We start from the raw sequence: 19,709 nt of genomic DNA, 5'->3' as shown, positions 1-19,709 counted from the left end.
GAGCGGCCGGACCGTCTACTGGGCACGGCTCGTACGAGGAGCAGTGGCGGCGGCGGTGAACGTCGGGGCTAGCGGGCCAGGTCAACGGGTCGCGGTGGTGCCGGAGGTCGCGATCGCAGTCAAGGTAAAGGTTTGGGGGGGCCTCCAGCAAGCAAGTGGGGTCAAGGGTGGGCTCGGGGTCAGGGGTCACTCCAGAGGTCAGACTTTCGCAGGTTGGGTGAAGTATTGGTTTCGCGTAAGGATCTGGGCTCGTGCAGTTTGAGACAGGGCCAGGGTTAGAATCGGGTCTAGGATCTTCACCAAACTTTAGACCGTGGCTAACGCTTGGGTCACGGTTGACATCAGAGCCCGGGCTCGCGTGAGGGCTCAGAGAACGGTTGACGTGCGAGTCGGATCCCAGCCCAGGGTGTGGGTCGTCGGGGTTCGGGTTTGCGAGATTAACATAATTCAGACTTGTTCCCGAATTCGTGTTGAACTTCGGGTGAGGGTTGGGAGTTGAATCCGATTGAGGATGAAGAACGTGATAAAACTTGGGGTTAGCATTAAGGTTATGGTTGAGGTTCGAGTAGGGGTGATGGTTTGCGATGGAATCAGACCGAAGGCTGGATTTAGCACCAGGCCTCACGCCCACAGTCACATCAGGGTGAGCTCCTCCTGGGTTAGGGTTAGGATCTAGGTTAGGTCTCGGATCAGTGTTGGGGTTTGTGTGTGGGTCAAGCTTTGGGCTGGCAGCTGGGCAATGGCTACGGTCGGAGCTTGGCTCAGTGCTGGTGCACGGTTTGGTGACCGAGTTCAAGTGTGGGTTACATTTGGGTCTGATGGGAAATCTCACAAAGTGTGGACGATAATATCGACTGGTGCCGCCGCCATCACCACCACCACCGCCGCTACAATTAGCACCACCACGAACACCACAACCACCGACAGCAGCACCCTTAGCGCCACCACCACCACCACCACCGCCGCCGCCACCACCACCGTGAATACCGCCACCGAAATTAGCACCACCACCACCGCCACCAGCGCAGCCCAGCGACTTGATGGCTCGTGAGCGTCCGCACATGAACGCGCCGAAGCCGAAGTGAGGGTGCGCCGGCAAATGGGACGAAGATGACGATGACGACGAAGATGACGAAGATGACGACGACGACAACGACGAGAGTAACGATGATTTCGAGATGCCGGTGGCCGCGATGGCGGAATTGACGGGCGAGTTAAAGCGGTTGGGATGCTGCTGCTGGTCGTTGTAAGACTGATGCCAAAGGTCACGGTCGAGGCGTGGGGTCGCCGGGGGGTCAGAGGGCAAGAGGTGGTTGCCATAGTGGTGCGCCAAGCACGGCGGTGTAGAGAATTTGCGGCCGGGCTTGGCGGATGGGAAGTTAAAACGCAAGGACGGTAGTTGTCATGGGCAGACACACACAGGCACGTACACACACACACATACAGGCACGTACACACACACACACACAGGCACGTACACACACACACACAGGCATGTACACACACACACACAGGCACGTACACACACACAGGCACGTACACACACACACGCACAGGCACATACACACAGGCAAGTATACACACACAGACACGTATATGCACAAACACAGGCGTATACACACACATGGATGCACACACGCACGTTGAACATACAATGCATTGAGCGACACCGTACACCAACACAGGCGAAATGAACGCAATGCATGGAGCAAAAAAGTCGAAACGCAAATGAAAATTTAAAATACAATGTAAAGTTATAATAATAATGATAATAAGAACGTGACGTTATGATCGCACAGACGGTCACAATGTTCGAACCGTTGACGGAGAGCGGTGAGGTGTGTGTGTGTGCGTGCGTGATTTTGAACAGGCAGCAGAGACAGAGAACATGGAGAGGTCACGGAGAGGGCGCGGAGAGGGGACAAGAGGTCATGGAGAGGTCGTGGAGAGGGCACGGAGAGGGCAGGAAGAGGTCACGGAGAGGTCACGGAGAGGTCACGGAGAGGTCACGGAGAGGTCACGGAGAGGGCAAGGAGAGGGCAAGGAGAGGTCGTGGAGAGGTCACAGAGAGGTCACGGAGAGGGGAGAGGGCACGGAGGGCGTGGAAAGGACGCGGAGAGGTCGCAGACACAGGAGTCAGAGAAATGGAACAGAAACGAAAAAAAAGGTGTTAGCGAACGCAAAGAGGTGGGGGCAAGAAAATAATTAAAACAAACAAGCGGCAAACGAAAACTCGGTGGAAATATTTGCGTCATGCGAGGCACAGCGATCATTGTGACTGCCGCGCCTGGGCGGTGACATGCGCTGCAACGGTCCTCCAGGCGTCGTGCCTTGCGTGTCACGTGACCTCGCCGCACCGCGTACGTGCAACGTCGCGACACAGCACGGTCTCTGGCGCCACCGACGACGTGAGAGAGGTGAGGAAGAGGTGAAATTGTGGAGTTGTCGTGAAGTCGTGGCCGTGCGAGTTCACGCAACGCCAGGAGGGTGATGACGGAGCGGCGTGGATCATGAGGATTACTGTCGCGCGAACTCCAAACCCCCGAGTCTAACCCTAACCCTGATGCTAAACCCCAAGCCTAATGCTGAACCTAACCCTGATGCTAAACCCCAAGGCTAACACTGAACCTAACCTTGATGCTAAACCCCAAGTCTAACGCTGAACCTAACCTTGATGCTAAACCCCAAGGCTAACACTGAACCTAACCCTGATGCTAAACCCCAAGGCTAACACTGAACCTAACCCTGATGCTAAACCCCAAGGCTAACACTAACCCTAACCCTGATGCTAAACCCCAAGGCTAACACTGAACCTAACCCTGATGCTAAACCCCAAGGCTAACACTGAACCTAACCCTGATGCTAAACCCCAAGCCTAACACTGACTCCTAACCCTGATGCTAAACCCCAAGCCTAACACTGACTCCTAACCCCTAACACGATACTCGAGTTGAGCAACAACGCTAGGTTCAGGATGAATGTTTTTTTTCGATCGCTTGGGCGAGGACATCGCAAGCCAGTGGTGGCACTGGGCGTGAGGACGTCGATTAAAAGTTCAGGGACTTCAAGCGGCTCATGAGCGGCGGCTTCATGAGAACAACAACAATAATAATGGGTCAATAGTGAGATATCAGGTCGAATTTAAATCCTCAAATTCAATAAGCCAATCCGTCCCTCTCATCCCCATCTTGCCTGCAGCTCGCTTCTCTCCCACCTCACTACATCTCCATCTCTCGTCTAGATCTTCACTACCACCTCACTACATCTCTATCTCCTTCTCTCCGCTGCTTCGTCTGGCGCGCCGGGAGATCGTCTCCGGCCGTGCGGAGCGAGCGACTCACCCGGGGGCTGTTGAGTGGACTCGACGAGAGGCCGGAGGAGGCTCCACTCACAGAGCGGGACCTGGGCCGCAGGGCAACACCGACGGGGACCATCGCCATCATTGCCATCACCACCATCACCACCACCATCACCATCATCGCCACCATCATCATCATTACCACCACCATCGTCATCATCATTACCACCACCATCGTCATCATCATTACCACCACCATTGCCATAAATTCCATCGTCGCCATCATCACCACCACCATCGCCGCCATCGTAATCACCAGTAACATTTCTGCCATCATCACCAGCATTATCATAATCACTGCAACATCGGCATCCTCTGCCCATGGGGGCGGTGTGGTGTGTGTGGTACGTGTGGCGTTCGTGATAAGTGTGGTGCGTGTGTGGCACGCGTGTGACACGTGTGAGGTGCGTGTGTGGTGCGAGTGACACGTGTGTGGTGCGTGTGTGGTGCGTGTGTGGTACGTGTGTGGCACGTGTGGTGCGTGTGTAGTACGTGTGTGGTGCGCGTGACACGTGTGTGGTGCGTGTGACACGTGTGTGGTGCGTGTGACACGTGTGTGACGCGTGTGTGGTGCGTGTGACACGTGTGTGACACGTGTGTAGTACGTGTGTGGTGCGTGCTCTCACCTCTGCCCGTGGGGGGCGGCGTGCAGGGCTCTGCGCACGGTGCTGGGTGAGCCGCCCTCCCCCGCGCTCAACACCTCCATGGACTTCCTCTCGGGCCTCTGCTTGCCGTGCCGGCTCAGCATGGGAGAGTCCACGCGCTTACGGGGGGGGTCTGCAGCCCCCCGCCCCAAACAAACACCCGTGTGGAGGAGGCCAGGCGACCAGACTGACCGTCTGGGCTCCTCCACACGGCGCTTAACCACCACACCGCCGCTTAACCACCACACCGCCGCAGGTCACAACAACACTCACTCACCCCGTCACTCACCCACCCACCCACCCACTCATACACCCTCTCAACCAGTCACTCACCCAGTCCCTCATCCACCCAGTCCCTCACCCACCCACTCACCCACCCACCCTCTCACCCTCTCACCCACTCTCTCAACCAGTCCCTCACCCAGTCACTCACCCACTCACTCACCCCATCACTCACCCACCCACCCACTCATACACCCTCTCAACCAGTCACTCACCCAGTCCCTCATCCACCCTCTCAGCCACCCACCCACCCTCTCACCCACTCTCTCAACCAGTCCCTCACGCCATCCCTCACCAAGTCACTCACCCACCCTGTCACCCACTCACCACACTGCATGTCACCTTCGCGTGCGTGCGCGTGCGTGTGTGCATGTGTGCGTTTGCATGCATGTGCGTGTGCGTGCGTTCGTACCGATGTCGTTGCGTGGGGGGAGGTTCTCGTCTTCGTAGCTGGGGTAGCGCTCCTTGCGGTCGAGCAGCAGGAAGTAGATCATCTTCTCCTGGTTCTCCCTGCCGGGCGACAGGTGGCACAGTCGCCCCACCGTCCGCCGCTGCACCGCACGCGGCTCGCGGGCGGCAAACCGCAGAACGCGGCCGACGCCGGTTCAACGCCCCCCCCCCCCCCCTGCCGCCCACTCTCCGTAGAACCAAGCAAGCGCTGGAGCTACGGTTCAGAGGCGCGCCGCCGTCATGGCGCTAGCCGTGATGGCGCCGCCGCCATAGGCGCTCACTCGATGTTACCGGGGCGTGACGACGCCGCCGCTGCCGGAGAGCCCCATTGTGATGTCAGAGCCCCATTGTGATGTCAGAGCCCCATTGTGATGTCAGAGAGCTTTCCCCTCGCTGACGCGCCCTCGGGGGGGGGGGGGGGGGTGCAGCCGTGAGCACCATCGTCACGGCTCTCCCCCCAGCCAATCATGTCTGTGCAACTCAATGTCGCATTCCCTTTGGTGTTGCGTGTCAACACAACGCTCCAGTGACACGACCACGTGTCTCCCTCACAACCCCGACCGTGACCCCCGTGACAGCGATCCCTGAAGCCCTGCCCAGGACCCCGATTGTGAACCCCACGGTGCTGGCCGTCACCTGACCTTGACCCTCACAACCCTGACTGCGACCGCCATGAATCTGACCATGAACCCCCCACCACCTCCCACTCCCCACCCCGCAAGTGCGAGACCCCGGGGCGACTCACTGCTGGGCGAGGAGATCCGACACGAGCTTGTCCTTGTCCTGGAAGCATCCCAGGGAGTTCATGCTCTCCAGCACGTCCGGGTCCATCTCCTCGGCGCTGGGCAGCGCGCCGATCGGCACCTTGCGCGGCGCCGCCTGCTCCGGCTCGGGCTCGCTCCGCGACCCGCTGCCGCCGGCGCCGGCAAAACGGCGACGGTGGGGAGCGATGGCGGTTGAGGATTGACGACCGTTGGGGCAGGCGACGTCATTCGCGAGGGTCAGTGCCGGCGTCGCGTTTACACCCTTTAGTTTTATTTTATTTTATATTTTATTATATTCTTTTATATTTTTTTATATTTTAGTATATATATATTTTTTTATTTTTTTATATTCCACCTACGGTTTGTTCCGCTAGAGCAGTGGTTCTTAACCTGGGGGTGCATCTCGCGAGATTTTTTTTTTTAGAAGGTGAATCATCGAAAACACAAATGAAGCACGGGCAAGTGTGTACAACTACTTTGTTTCAAACCCCACGTATTTATTAACATGATACAAACAACATGTATGACTGGGAACTAAAGGGGTGCAAGGCTGCAGTAAAGGTTAAGAACCACTGCACTACACTATGCATTACTATACACTATACACTACACACTACTATACACTCCACTATACACTATACACTAATATACACTACACTATACACTACTATACACTACACTATACACTACACACGACTATACACTACACGACTATACACCACATTATACACTACACACGACTATACACTACACTATACACTACACAATACAATACAATACACCAGTGGTTCTTAACCTGGGGTGCACGCACTCTCACCGGGTCCTCCAGTTTTCCCCTCCACATTTATCATCAACATCGCACTTGTAGAGTATTTGGCTGCTATACATTGCCACGTGATGACGAGTCACTTCATTGAGACATCATTCGTGACCACGTCGCTTATGGAAACGAGCTACTTAGCTCAGTGGGCCTTACCTGGTAATAAAAAATAAAAATTTGCTTAAAAATAGTAACTTTAATGATGATGACAATGTGGGTAGTTGTGATGATGATGATGCTCCTGATAATCGTGGGAACGATGAGGGTGACGATGTTGACGGTGTAGATGCTGCTGCAGCTGCTGCTGCAGCTGCCGGTGGTGATGTTTTACCCCAGGAGAAGCCCTCGCTGAGTCTCACGACTCTTTTTTTTAGGAGGGTCCTGCCAAGTCCCCGTGTTTCCCGATCGAGGAACCATTTGGCCCATGACGCCGGCAACGCAATGGCCCGTCTCCCATGATCCGCAATCACTGCGCGTGCATGCACACGTGTGTGTGTGCGCTCGCGTGCATGCGTGCACGTGTGTGTGCGTGTGTGCACGTGTGTGTGTGCGCTTGCGTGCATGCACGCGTGCGATGTGTCACTCACGCGAGGAACCACGTGTGCTTCTGTATCTGTTCCAGCTGCGACACAACAGAAAGAACCAGACTCGTTAAACCACAGTCATCGTCGTCATCATCATCAAGAGCCATGATCTTATCCACTGCTGGATAAAGGCCGCCCCCCCTCCCCAAGCTCTGGTGCGTGTGGTTGGGGGGGGTGAGGGTGTGGGAGGGTGTGGGGGGGGGCGGGGGGGGGGCGGGGGGGGGGGGCAGGGCGGAGGGAGGGGGGGGTGGATGCGTAGGGGGGCGGCCACCGTGATGCGCCGGGTGGCGTCCACGTCGATCATCCCGCGCAGCAGCGCCTGGCAGTCGGGCGGGATGAAGTGCGGCATGTGGAACACGCCGCGCTTCACCTTCTCCAGCAGCTGGCGCAGGTTGTCGTCGTCGAACGGCAGGGCGCCCTGCGGGGGAGGGAGGAAGGGGGGCGGACATGGTCAACGTCGTCGTCAACGTTTCAGTCGATGGCCTCGTCCTCGGTGACCATCGCGATCGTCACGGAGACACGGCCGGGGGTCAACGGAGGCGTCATTGTAGTCGTCGTCGAATGGCAGGGCGCCCTGCGGGGAAAGGGGGGCGACATCGTCAACGTCGTCGTCAACGTTTCAGTCGATGCCGTCGTCCTCGGTGATCATCGCGATCGTCACGGAGACACGGCCGGGGCGGGGGGCGACGGCGGTGTAGTCGTCGTCGTCGCGGCGACCGTCGTCATCGTCGCGGTGACCATCGTCACGGCGACCGTCGTCATGGTGGCCGCCGTGGCGATGCCCGCTTGCTCACCACAAGCAGTGCGAACAGGATGACCCCGCAGCTCCACACGTCCGCCTTCCTGCCGTCGTACTTCTCCCCCTGGAAATATAAAAGGGCCAGCCGCAAATGTCAACGACCAACTCTCGCTTGCCCGGGCTGCGGAGTAGCCGATTCAATAAAAATATATCGACACGGGGGGGCTCATTTCATCATTAGCTGCTCCTCACTCGTCGAGGGTCAACGGTAAACGCGTCGGCAGGTGAACCGACAATGTAGTCGTCATCTTCACCCACCCCCAATGGCGTTCTGCAAGCTAACTGACATTTGCGTTGCAATTTCCGCGGCCACCGACCCCCTCGTGTGCTGTGCCGGCCTTCGTGTGTCTTACCCTGGCCTTCAGCACTTGCCCCCAACAGTCTATTAGAGGCTATGCGGGGGATCTTTGTCTTTGTGCGGTGTTTGTGTGCGAGCGAGCGAGTGAGTGTGTGTGGGTAGCGGCAGTGCGCTGCGCTACGAACCTGGCAGCCCGAGTTTGATTCCCGCTCACAGCCAACACCACAGTGACGATTATCTGAACTGGTCCTGGGCCTCCCCTAAATCGTCTCAGCCTCAAATGAGTGCCTGGTGCGGTGTGTAAACTTCGTCACCGGGGAGACAAAGGCGGCCGGGCGTGCTGTTGGCCACCCACCCCCTCGTGTGCCGTGCCGGCCTTCATAGGTGCTCGCTAACAGCACTTGCCCCTACAGTCTGTTAAGACTACACGGGAGATCTTTGTGCGTGTGCGACTCTCACCCGAATAACTTCTGGGCAGGCGTAGTGAGGAGACCTGGACATACGGCACAGATAGAACAGCACACACACACCCACATGGTCACATGGTCACACACCCACACGGTCACATGGTCACACGTACACGGGGCACGTGGCCCTCTGGCTCAAGCGAGCGAGCCATGGCTTCACTTGAGCCTGGCCGAGGCGGAGCCGCTCGCTCACGCCGTGGGGAGCGGTGGCGCAGCGGTTAGCGCTATGCTGCGCTATGAACCCGGCGACCCGAGTTTCGGTTCTCGCTCACGGCCAACACCACAGTGACGAAATATTTGAACTCGTCCTGGGCCTTCGCTAGGTCGACTCGGCCTCAAAAGAGTACCTGTGCAGTGTGTAAACACATTGCCACTAGGGGAGAAAAAGGCGGCTGGGCGTGGTGCTGGCCACCCACCCAATGGTGTGCCGTGCCTGCCTTCAGAAGTGGTCGCGAACAGCACTTGCGATACGGAGGATATTTTTCTTTGATTGTGGTGGTTGTGGTGGTCGTGGTGGTCGTGGTGGTAGTGGTTGGTTGTCGTGGTGGTAGTGGTGGTTGTGGTGGTCGTGGTGGTGGTCGTAGTTGGTGGTCATGGCATTGGCGGTATCGGTGGGGGTGGTGGTGGTGGTGGCGGTGGCGGTGGCGGCGACGCTCACCCGCAGCTCGTCTCCAGCAGGCTGTCTCCAACCTGCAGCGACGCCATGCCGAAGTCGGCGATGCGGATGTTGTTCTTCTCGTCCAGCAGGAGGTTCTCCGGCTTCAGGTCGCGGTGGCTGGCGACGACAGCGACCGTGTGCACGCGTCACCACACGCGTCACCGCACGCGTCACCGCGCCGCGCTCTCCAAATTGTAAGATGTGCTTTTATTCTCGCCGTTAGGAGGCGCCTGCACCGCCGCGAGCCGCTAGTGGGCTCCGGCGCCACCGTGCACCCTGCCGCGCTTGTCGTGTCGAGCGGACCCTGCGGGGGGACGCTGTCTCCCACGGTGATAACCGGGGAGCCCGCGCTGGCGCGGCGATGTCCTGCGCCACCGAATGCCCTCCCCTGTTGCTGCTGCTCCCTCGCGGTGTCAATCACTGGGGAAGGAGGGGAGGGGGGGCTGGCCCGTGTCCCCTCCCCCCCACCAACCTCCCCACCAACCCCCCCACCCACTCCCGCAATGGCTGCTGCTGATGATGATGATTGACAACGGGCACAAGTTTGAGGTGGGCTGGTGGTGGAGGAGGTGGTTGGTGTAGGGGGTGAGCTGGTGGTGGAGGAGGAGGAGGTTGGTGTAGGGGGTGGGCTGGTGGTGGAGGAGGAGGTTGGTGTAGGGGGTGGGCTGGTGGTGGAGGAGGTGGTTGGTGTAGGGGGTGGGATGGTGGTGGAGGAGGAGGTTGGTGTAGGGGGTGAGCTGGTGGTGGAGGAGGAGGTTGGTGGTGGAGGAGGTGGTTGGTGTAGGGGGTGAGCTGGTGGTGGTGGAGGAGGTTGGTGTAGGGGTGGGCTGGTGGTGGAGGAGGAGGTTGGTGTAGGGGGTGAGCTGGTGGTGGAGGAGGAGGTTGGTGTAGGGGGTGAGCTGGTGGTGGAGGAGGAGGTTGGTGTAGGGGGTGGGCTGGTGGTGGAGGAGGTGGTTGGTGTAGGGGGTGAGCTGGTGGTGGAGGAGGAGGTTGGTGTAGGGGGTGGGCTGGTGGTGGAGGAGGTTGGTTTAGGGGTGGGCTGGTGGTGGAGGAGGTTGGTGTAGGGGTGGGCTGGTGGTGGAGGAGGAGGTTGGTGTAGGGGGTGGGCTGGTGGTGGAGGAGGTGGTTGGTGTAGGGGTGGGCTGGTGGTGGAGGAGGTTGGTGTAGGGGTGGGCTGGTGGTGGAGGAGGTGGTTGGTGTAGGGGGTGGGCTGGTGGTGGAGGAGGTGGTTGGTGTAGGGGGTGAGCTGGTGGTGGAGGAGGAGGTTGGTGTAGGGGGTGGGCTGGTGGTGGAGGAGGTTGGTGTAGGGGTGGGCTGGTGGTGGAGGAGGAGGTTGGTGTAGGGGGTGGGCTGGTGGTGGAGGAGGAGGTTGGTGTAGGGGGTGGGCTGGTGGTGGAGGTTGGTGTAGGGGGTGGGCTGGTGGTGGAGGAGGTGGTTGGTGTAGGGGGTGGACTGGTGGTGGAGGATGAGGTTGGTGTGGGGGGTGGGCTGGTGGTGGAGGAGGAGGTTGGTGTAGGGGGTGGGCTGGTGGTGGAGGATGAGGTTGGTGTAGGGGGTGGGCTGGTGGTGGAGGAGGAGGTTGGTGTAGGGGGTGGGCTGGTGGTGGAGGAGGTGGTTGGTGTAGGGGGTGGGCTGGTGGTGGAGGAGGAGGTTGGTGTAGGGGGTGGGCTGGTGGTGGAGGACGAGGTTGGTGTGGGGGGTGGGCTGGTGGTGGAGGAGGAGGTTGGTGTCGGGGGTGGGCTGGTGGTGGAGGAGGAGGTTGGTGTCGGGGGTGGGCTGGTGGTGGAGGAGGTGGTTGGTGTAGGTGGTGGGCTGGTGGTGGAGGAGGAGGTTGGTGTAGGGGGTGGGCTGGTGGTGGAGGAGGTGGTTGGTGTAGGGGGTGGGCTGGTGGTGGAGGAGGAGGTTGGTGTAGGGGGTGGGCTGGTGGTGGAGGTTGGTGTAGGGGGTGGGCTGGTGGTGGAGGAGGAGGTTGGTGTAGGGGTGGGCTGGTGGTGGAGGAGGAGGTTGGTGTGGGGGGTGGGCTGGTGGTGGAGGAGGAGGTTGGTGTAGGGGTGGGCTGGTGGTGGAGGAGGAGGTTGGTGTAGGGGTGGGCTGGTGGTGGAGGAGGAGGTTGGTGTTGGGGGTGGGCTGGTGGTGGAGGAGGAGGTTGGTGTAGGGGGTGGGCTGGTGGTGGAGGTTGGTGTAGGGGGTGGGCTGGTGGTGGAGGTTGGTGTAGGGGGTGGGCTGGTGATGGAGGAGGTGGTTGGTGTAGGGGGTGGGCTGGTGGTGGAGGATGAGGTTGGTGTGGGGGGTGGGCTGGTGGTGGAGGAGGAGGTTGGTGTAGGGGGTGGGCTGGTGGTGGAGGAGGAGGTTGGTGTAGGGGGTGGGCTGGTGGTGGAGGAGGAGGTTGGTGTAGGGGGTGGGCTGGTGGTGGAGGACGAGGTTGGTGTGGGGGGTGGGCTGGTGGTGGAGGAGGAGGTTGGTGTAGGGGTTGGGCTGGTGGTGGAGGAGGAGGTTGGTGTAGGGGGTGGGCTGGTGGTGGAGGAGAAGGTTGGTGTAGGGGGTGGGCTGGTGGTGGAGGAGGAGGTTGGTGTAGGGGGTGGGCTGGTGGTGGAGGAGGAGGTTGGTGTAGGGGGTGGGCTGGTGGTGGAGGAGGAGGTTGGTGTAGGGGGTGGGCTGGTGGTGGAGGAGGTGGTTGGTGTAGGGGGTGGGCTGGTGGTGGAGGAGGTTGGTGTAGGGGGTGGGCTGGTGGTGGAGGAGGAGGTTGGTGTAGGGGGTGGGCTGGTGGTGGAGGAGGAGGTTGGTGTAGGGGGTGGGCTGGTGGTGGAGGAGGTTGGTGTAGGGGTGGGCTGGTGGTGGAGGAGGAGGTTGGTGTAGGGGTGGGCTGGTGGTGGAGGAGGAGGTTGGTGTAGGGGGTGGGCTGGTGGTGGAGGAGGAGGTTGGTGTAGGGGTGGGCTGGTGGTGGAGGAGGAGGTTGGTGTAGGGGGTGGGCTGGTGGTGGAGGAGGAGGTTGGTGTAGGGGGTGGGCTGGTGGTGGAGGAGGTTGGTGTAGGGGGTGGGCTGGTGGTGGAGGAGGAGGTTGGTGTAGGGGGTGGGCTGGTGGTGGAGGAGGAGGTTGGTGTAGGGGGTGGGCTGGTGGTGGAGGAGGTTGGTGTAGGGGGTGGGCTGGTGGTGGAGGAGGAGGTTGGTGTAGGGGTGGGCTGGTGGTGGAGGAGGAGGTTGGTGTAGGGGGTGGGCTGGTGGTGGAGGAGGAGGTTGGTGTAGGGGGTGGGCTGGTGGTGGAGGAGGAGGTTGGTGTAGGGGGTGGGCTGGTGGTGGAGGAGGAGGTTGGTGTAGGGGGTGGGCTGGTGGTGGAGGAGGTTGGTGTAGGGGTGGGCTGGTGGTGGAGGAGGAGGTTGGTGTAGGGGGTGGGCTGGTGGTGGAGGAGGAGGTTGGTGTAGGGGGTGGGCTGGTGGTGGAGGAGGTTGGTGTAGGGGTGGGCTGGTGGTGGAGGAGGAGGTTGGTGTAGGGGGTGGGCTGGTGGTGGAGGAGGAGGTTGGTGTCGGGGGTGGGCTGGTGGTGGAGGAGGTGGTTGGTGTAGGGGGTGAGCTGGTGGTGGAGGAGGTGGTTGGTGTAGGGGGTGAGCTGGTGGTGGAGGAGGAGGTTGGTGTAGGGGGTGAGCTGGTGGTGGAGGAGGTGGTTGGTGTAGGGGTGGGCTGGTGGTGGAGGACGAGGTTGGTGTAGGGGGTGAGCTGGTGGTGGAGGAGGAGGTTGGTGTAGGGGGTGGGCTGGTGGTGGAGGAGGAGGTTGTTGCAGGTAAGGTAATTTAAATGCCATTGACTCGGCAATCTGCTCAGGGGCGTAAACACGAGCGTTACGCTCCGGAACAACAACAACAACAACTCATCATCATTTACACAACGCAACAGCCTGAGGCGTGATGTGTGGACTCTTAATAGCTACAAAGACAAAGACAAAGATCCCCCATACAGCCCACACTGCCTGCGTGGAGCAAGTGCCGTCTGTGAACACCTTGAAGGTCAACGCGCTTCACGAGGAGGCGGATGCGATTAGCACCATGCCCGGCCGCCTTTGTTTCCCCAATGGTGATGTATTTTGCACACCGGGAGTAGGTGTACATTTAAGGCTCAGTCGACCTGGCGGACGTCCAGGACCAGTTTCAGATATTCACCACCGATATTGTGGCTGTCAGCGGGAATCAAACTCGGGTCGCCGCAGCGCGCTAACCGCTACCTTCGCTCCCAACACCACAGACACGCACACACAGTCGTGTGTATGTGCACGTGCGCGTACGTGTGTCTACGTGTGTACGTGCGTGTGTGCATGTGTGTGTGCGCATAAGTGTGTGCGTGCGCAAGTGCATACATGTGTACGTGCGTGTGTATGTGCGTGTGTGTACGTGCGCATACGTGCGTGCGTCTACGTGCGTGTGTGCATGTGCATGTGTGTACACGTGCGCGTGCGTGTGTAAACGTACGTGTGTGTGTACACGTGCGTGCGTGTGTGCGTGCGTGCTCACCAGATGGAGTGGCTGTGGCAGAAGTCGAGGGCGGAGATGATTTGCCGGAAAAACTTTCGCGCCTCTTTGGGCGTGAGCCGCCCCTTCTTCACGAGGTAGTCGAAAAGCTCGCCCCCAGAAACGTGCTCCAGCACCAGGTACCTGCGGCAGAGGTGTACACCACACCGGCACGTGGTCTACCCACTGCTGCATGACGCGCTCCCCCCCCCACCCCACAAATACTTGAAAGATCTGGACAAAGTCCCATCGGTGAGCTCCTCTGGCAGGCATGGCTGCGTTTGCTGGGTCATGTAGCCCGCATGTCCAGCCACCGCATGCCCAGCCACCGCATGTTTCTGTTTGGTCGCATAGACAGGGCTAAATGGGCACGACACGGGCTGGAGAAGAGATGTACTGATGCGGTACGGGTGGATGTAGAGCTGAGTGGAATTGCCGATGACTGGTACCAGCAGTGTATCAAGATCGGCCTCTGTGTAGGAGGTTCGTGAAGGACGCTACTGGGCAGTTGGAAGCATTCGCTCTCCAACAACAAATGAGGGCAGAGGAGCGATGCTCAACAACAATGAGCGGAGTGCCGGGCAGCTAAAACACAGCAAGTTGGCACAGTAGGGGGTACAGCTGGTGTATCGGCAAGTCATCTCAGTCAGTCGACCCATGGCACCTGCTGGGTCTGTCCCGTGACCTTCCAGCGGGCGTTCGACACTTCACGTGACCTTAACGTGCACATAGCCTGGCACAAGCACCGTGGTGACATCATCGTCACTTAGTGGTGAATGGCGGTTGTTGTTGTTAATGGTGGTGATGGTGGTGGTAATGGTGGGAGTTTAGCTGTTAGTGGGCTGCGCTACGAACCCGGCGACCTGAGTTCGATTCCCGCTCACCGCCAACACCAATGACGATTATCTGAACTGGTCCTGGGCCTCCAGGACCGGATCAGATGAGTACCTGGTGCGGTGTGTAAATATCGCCACCGGGGAGACAAAGGCGGTCGGGCGTGGTGCTGGCCACCCACCCCCTCGTGTACCATTCTGGCCTTCATAGGTGCTCGCTAACAGCACTTGCCCCTACAGTCTGTTAAGGCTATACGGGGGATCTTTGTCTTTGGTTATGATGGTAGTGGTGGTGGTGGTGATGGTGGTGGTGGTGGTGATGGTAATGGTAGTGGTGATGGTGGTGGTGATGGTAATGGTAGTGGTGATGGTGGTGATGGTGGTGGTGGTGGTGATGGTGGTGATGGTGGTGATGGTGGTGATGGTGGTGATGGTGGTGATGGACTCACAGGTTCTTCTTGTTTTCATAGACATCGTGTAACTTGAGGATGTGTGGATGCTCGATCAGTTTCAGAATCGCAATCTCTCGCTCCACCTAGAAACGCACGAAACAAAGACAAAGATCCCCCGTGTAGCCTTAACAAACTTTTGGGGCAAGTGCTGTTAGGGAGGCCCTATGAAGGCCGGCACGGCACACGAGGGGGTGGGTGGCCAGCACCTCGCCCAGCCGCCTTTGTCTCCCCAGTGGCGATGTTTACTGCACACCGCACCAGGTACTCATTTGAGGCCGAGTCGACCTAGGTGAAACCCAGGACTGGTTCAGATAATCATCACCGGTGGTGGCCGTGAGCGGGAATTGAACTCAGGTCGCCGGGTTCGTAGCCCATAGTGCTAAGAGGGCCATCCGTTTAGTAGGTACGCAAAAATCTGTCAAAACGTGACCCCTCCACCCCTCCCTGGACTCACGCGAACTTTTTACACCCCCCCCCCCCCACCTGCTTACGTACGCCTGACGCACCCCCCCACCCCCCCCCCGAATCCTATAGAACGGCCGATATTTAATCCACGCAGAAACGATCAAGGATTAATTATATTAACGTGTTTAAACAAACAGATAGTCCATCGCCGGCTGCATTAAATAATTAAGTCGCGTACCTTGGCCACTTATTTTGCTGAGCTGCGTGATAGCTGCAGTCAGGGGCACGGTGGCACACGAAGTGACACCTCTCCCACAGTCCCACTTCTCCCGCTAGTACTTGTTGTCTCACAGCTGAAGAAACTGAACTGTGGCTCATTTGAAGGCCGATGTAGACAAATAATTATCGAGGCCTCACCGCCCTCCCCCCCCGTTTCCTATGCGTACATTGTCAGTAGACCCCCCCCCCATACGCAAGCGAACGCATTTGGGTTAACCGCCTTCCCCCCTCCCCCCTCCATGCGTACGTACTGAATGGATGGCCCCTAACCGCTGTGCCAATGCTCCCCACCACACACACACAGACCGAAAATACCAAAAGGCAGAGAGTGAGCGGGCGTGTGTGCGAGCGAGCGAGCGAGCGGGTGAATGCGTGAGAAGATGAGCGAGTGAACAGGTCAGTGAGCAGGCGAGTTAGTGAGTGAGCGGTGGGCGAGTGACTGAGTGAACGGGCAAAGAAGTGAGCGAATGAGCAGGTGAGTGAGTGAGCGAGTGGACGACTCAGACCTTCATGAGCACAGACTGGCTCAGCTTTTCCCGGTTGACGATTTTAATGGCAACCTTCTTGGTGGTGACGCAGTGAACGCCGAGTTTCACGAGACCTGAGCGCGCGGGGAGAGGAGGAGGATGAGGAGGGGGATGAGGAGGGGGAGACGGAGAGCGACACAAACCATCATCACACTCATCACCCAAATCATTTCCATCACCATCAACACCATAACCATCATCAATCCCGTCGCAATCAATACCACTGATGGTCGCTTTGTCCAGGAACTCAACTCAGACATTTGGGTTTCATAGCGCAGCGTGTAAACCGCTGTGCCATCCTTCAATAACAACAACAGCGGCCGCTGTTCTCCACCAAACGGTTCTGAAATCACCATGGCGCTTGTGCCAGGCTAGGTGCACCATGAGACCACGTGAACTGTCGAAGGCTGTCGCACCTGGCGGGAGGTAACGAGACAGACCCAGGTGGTAGACCGACTGAGATGACGAGTAGATGCACCACAAGTGCTCCCTACGGACCCAGCTGTACACACAGACAAAGATCCTCCATATAGCCTGCAGAGACGTTTGGGGCAAGAGCACACACAGACATTGACGCAAACACACACAGTGCTACCAGTTGATAGGGTAAAAACCTATTACTATATTTTGCCACTGGTAAAGGAGGTCTCATAGTGTAAATGCTTACCCCGAGCTCTCAATACTCTGATAGTGCATTGTCTTTGAGTTGTACGCCTTTTGGCGTCATCTGGTCCAACATCAATGGAGACTAGGCTCTAAGAAAAGCTGTCTCGGGTGTGGACCAATCAACTTCAAGGACAGTGCATATCATTATCATCATCAGAGTTGTTTCCTTTTGTTTGCATTTTGACTGCTTGTGTTGCGGTTATTGCAAACATGATGCCTTGTATAAAGGTGTCAGTTTTTGTACCAGTTGAAAGGGTAAAAACCTATTACTACACACAGTGCTGCTGCTGGGGGAGGTGGCGATGGTGGTGGTGGCGGCGGTGGTGGCGGTGGTGGTGGCGGTGGCGGTGGTGGTGGTGATGGTGGTGGCGGCGGTGGTGGTGGTGGTGGCGATGGTGGTGGTGGTGGTGGTGGCGATGGTGGTGGCGGTGGTGGTGGTGGCGATGGTGGTGGTGGTGGTGGTGGCGATGGTGGTGGTGGTGGTGGTGGTGGCGATGGTGGTGGTGGTGGCGATGGTGGTGGTGGTGGTGGTGGTGGCGATGGTGGTGGTGGTGGTGGCGATGGTGGTGGTGGTGGCGATGGTGGCGGTGGTGGCGATGGTGGTGGCGATGGTGGTGGTGGTGGCGATGGTGGTGGCGGTGGTGGCGGTGGTGGCGATGGTGGCGGTGGTGGCGATGGTGGTGGTGGTGGCGATGGTGGTGGTGGCGATGGTGGTGGTGGTGGTGGTGGTGGCGATGGTGGTGGTGGTGGTGGCGATGGTGGTGGTGGCGATGGTGGTGGTGGTGGTGGTGGTGGCGATGGTGGTGGTGGTGGTGGTGGTGGCGATGGTGGTGGTGGTGGTGGTGGCGATGGTGGTGGTGGTGGTGGTGGTGGCGATGGTGGTGGTGGTGGTGGCGATGGTGGTGGTGGTGGCGGTGGCGGTGGCGGCGGTGGTGGCGATGGTGGTGGTGGCGTGTGCTCCACGCCCTTCACAGCTTATTAAGCAGATAAAACACCGCCGGAGGGAGGCGTGCCTCGGGGGGCAGTGGGGGGGGGGGACGATTACTGTTTAGCCAGAGCGTGCGAGCGGCGCGATAGAGTGTGAGGGTGTCGGTGTCAGTGCGTGCGGGAGAATCAGTGTCAGGGTATGTGTGTGTGCGCGTGTCCATGTGCCACCGCGTGCGCGTGTCCACGTGTCCATGTGCGTGTCCACGTGTGTGTCCACGTGCCACCACGTGCACATGTCCACGCGCGCACATGTCCACGCGCGCGTCCACGCGTCCACGTGTCCACGCGCGCGTCCACGCGTCCACGTGTCCACGCGCGCGTCCACGCGTCCACGTGTCCACGCGCGCGTCCACGCGTCCACGTGTCCACGCGTGCGTCCACGCGTCCACGTGTCCACGCGTGCGCCCACGTGTCACCGCGCGCGCCCACGTGTCACCGCGCGCGCGTGTCCACGTGCGTGTCCACGTGCGTGTCCACGTGCGTGTCCACGTGTCAATGTATTAACTTTGGGCCCTTTTTTGAAATAGTGTACATTTCGGGACCGCTCCCACGACCCTCTAGGGAAGCGTCGAGAGCGGCCTTTGCCGACCGTCTCCACCCGCAGTTCCTAGCCGGTGAAGCGGCGGCCTCTCGGCTTTGGGGAGAGGGGACGGAGGCTGCGGCGAGGCTAACGTGCAGGAGAAATCCTAAACGTGCGCGGGAGAAAGTCTGCGACACGTCTCTTCTCTTTCCACTGCAATGAAAAATAGAAACCAGGAGGCGCGAGCGTGGAGAAGACGCGGGTAGGGGACGAGGGTAGGGGACGAGGGTAGGGGACGAGGGTAGGGGACGAGGGTAGGGGACGACACGCGGAGGGGACGTGGGTGCCAGGCCAAACAAATTGAGAACTGTTGACCTCAAGGTAGGGGAGGTCACCTTCTGTTGGTACATTTGCCCGCTTGACCAATGTACCCCGTTGTGTGTTCCGGTATTTAGAGTTTAAATCTACCAGGCACGCGTGTGCATGTGGGTGTGCGTGTGCATGTGCGTGTGCATGTGGGTGTGCGTGTGCATGTGGGTGTGCGTGTGCATGTGGGTGTGCGTGTGCATGTGGGTGTGCGTGTGCATGTGGGTGTGCATGTGGGTGTGCGTGTGCATGTGGGTGTGCGTGTGCATGTGGGTGTGCGTGTGGGGTGGGTGTGCGTGTGGGGTGGGTGTGCGTGTGGGTGTGCGTGTGGGGTGGGTGTGCGTGTGGGTGTGCGTGTGGGTGTGCGTGTGGGTGTGCGTGTGGGTGTGCGTGTTGGTGTGTGTGTGCGTGTGGGTGTGCGTGTGGGTGTGCGTGTGGGGTGGGTGTGCGTGTGGGTGTGCGTGTTGGTGTGCGTGTTGGTGTGTGTGTGCGTGTGGGTGTGCGTGTGGGTGTGCGTGTTGGTGTGCGTGTGCGTGTGGGTGTGCGTGTTGGTGTGGGTGTGCGTGTGGGTGTGCGTGTGGGTGTGCGTGTGGGTGTGGGTGTGCGTGTTGGTGTGCGTGTTGGTGTGCGTGTGCGTGTGGGTGTGCGTGTGCGTGTTTTTACACCATTGCTTGAGCACACGGCCATCAAGGGTCAACACGCCATGCGGCCAGCAACAACCTGCACCACTCTGAAAGTTGTGGGGGGGGGGGGTGAGGGGGTGGGGGTCTACCAAATCAACTCCGCAGGTAAAGGACGCGAGAACCCCGTCAGCAAAGGGCAGTCCGTGGCAGTGAAGTGCGCAAGGACTCGCTCAGCCACCTGCGAATTGCGCCAAGCACCATCGGTCGTTCCTGAAAAAGCGAACTGCATGGTGGACCTCTTTGCTTTCGGTGTACGTGAACAAGGCGATCTGGTGGGGCGGCTCGGAGCGTTGCCCGGCGACACAGTTAGAGCGTCCTGAGATGCAACGTCGCTTGCAACAAGGAGTTGTTATCGTTGTTGTTGTTGTTGTC

At 59.2% G+C, this 19,709-nt stretch overlaps 1 protein-coding gene across 4 annotated transcripts in view; it reads right to left on the bottom strand.

The window, feature by feature from the left end:
• LOC144942308 (serine/threonine-protein kinase BRSK2-like) overlaps positions 1–19,709 on the bottom strand; it is a 43,441-nt gene that overhangs the window by 7,644 nt on the left and 16,088 nt on the right. For all 4 annotated transcript variants that reach the window (XM_078869089.1, XM_078869091.1, XM_078869088.1 and 1 more), the window contains exons 2-13: positions 16,095–16,189; positions 14,902–14,987; positions 13,623–13,763; positions 9,125–9,241; positions 8,459–8,492; positions 7,697–7,765; positions 7,174–7,320; positions 6,906–6,940; positions 5,480–5,644; positions 4,697–4,794; positions 3,985–4,135; positions 3,342–3,402 (exon numbers count right to left, since the gene is read on the bottom strand). In XM_078869089.1, coding sequence (XP_078725215.1) covers positions 3,342–3,402; positions 3,985–4,135; positions 4,697–4,794; positions 5,480–5,644; positions 6,906–6,940; positions 7,174–7,320; positions 7,697–7,765; positions 8,459–8,492; positions 9,125–9,241; positions 13,623–13,763; positions 14,902–14,987; positions 16,095–16,189 — 1,199 coding nt within the window. The remainder of the gene's footprint in view (positions 1–3,341; positions 3,403–3,984; positions 4,136–4,696; positions 4,795–5,479; positions 5,645–6,905; positions 6,941–7,173; positions 7,321–7,696; positions 7,766–8,458; positions 8,493–9,124; positions 9,242–13,622; positions 13,764–14,901; positions 14,988–16,094; positions 16,190–19,709) is intronic.

Source organism: Lampetra fluviatilis, chromosome 27, assembly GCF_964198595.1.
Source record: "Lampetra fluviatilis chromosome 27, kcLamFluv1.1, whole genome shotgun sequence".
Classification (NCBI taxonomy): Eukaryota; Metazoa; Chordata; class Hyperoartia; order Petromyzontiformes; family Petromyzontidae; genus Lampetra; species Lampetra fluviatilis.
Note: the sequence above shows the minus strand (reverse complement) of the source record. Positions and strands in the feature narration are given on the sequence as shown.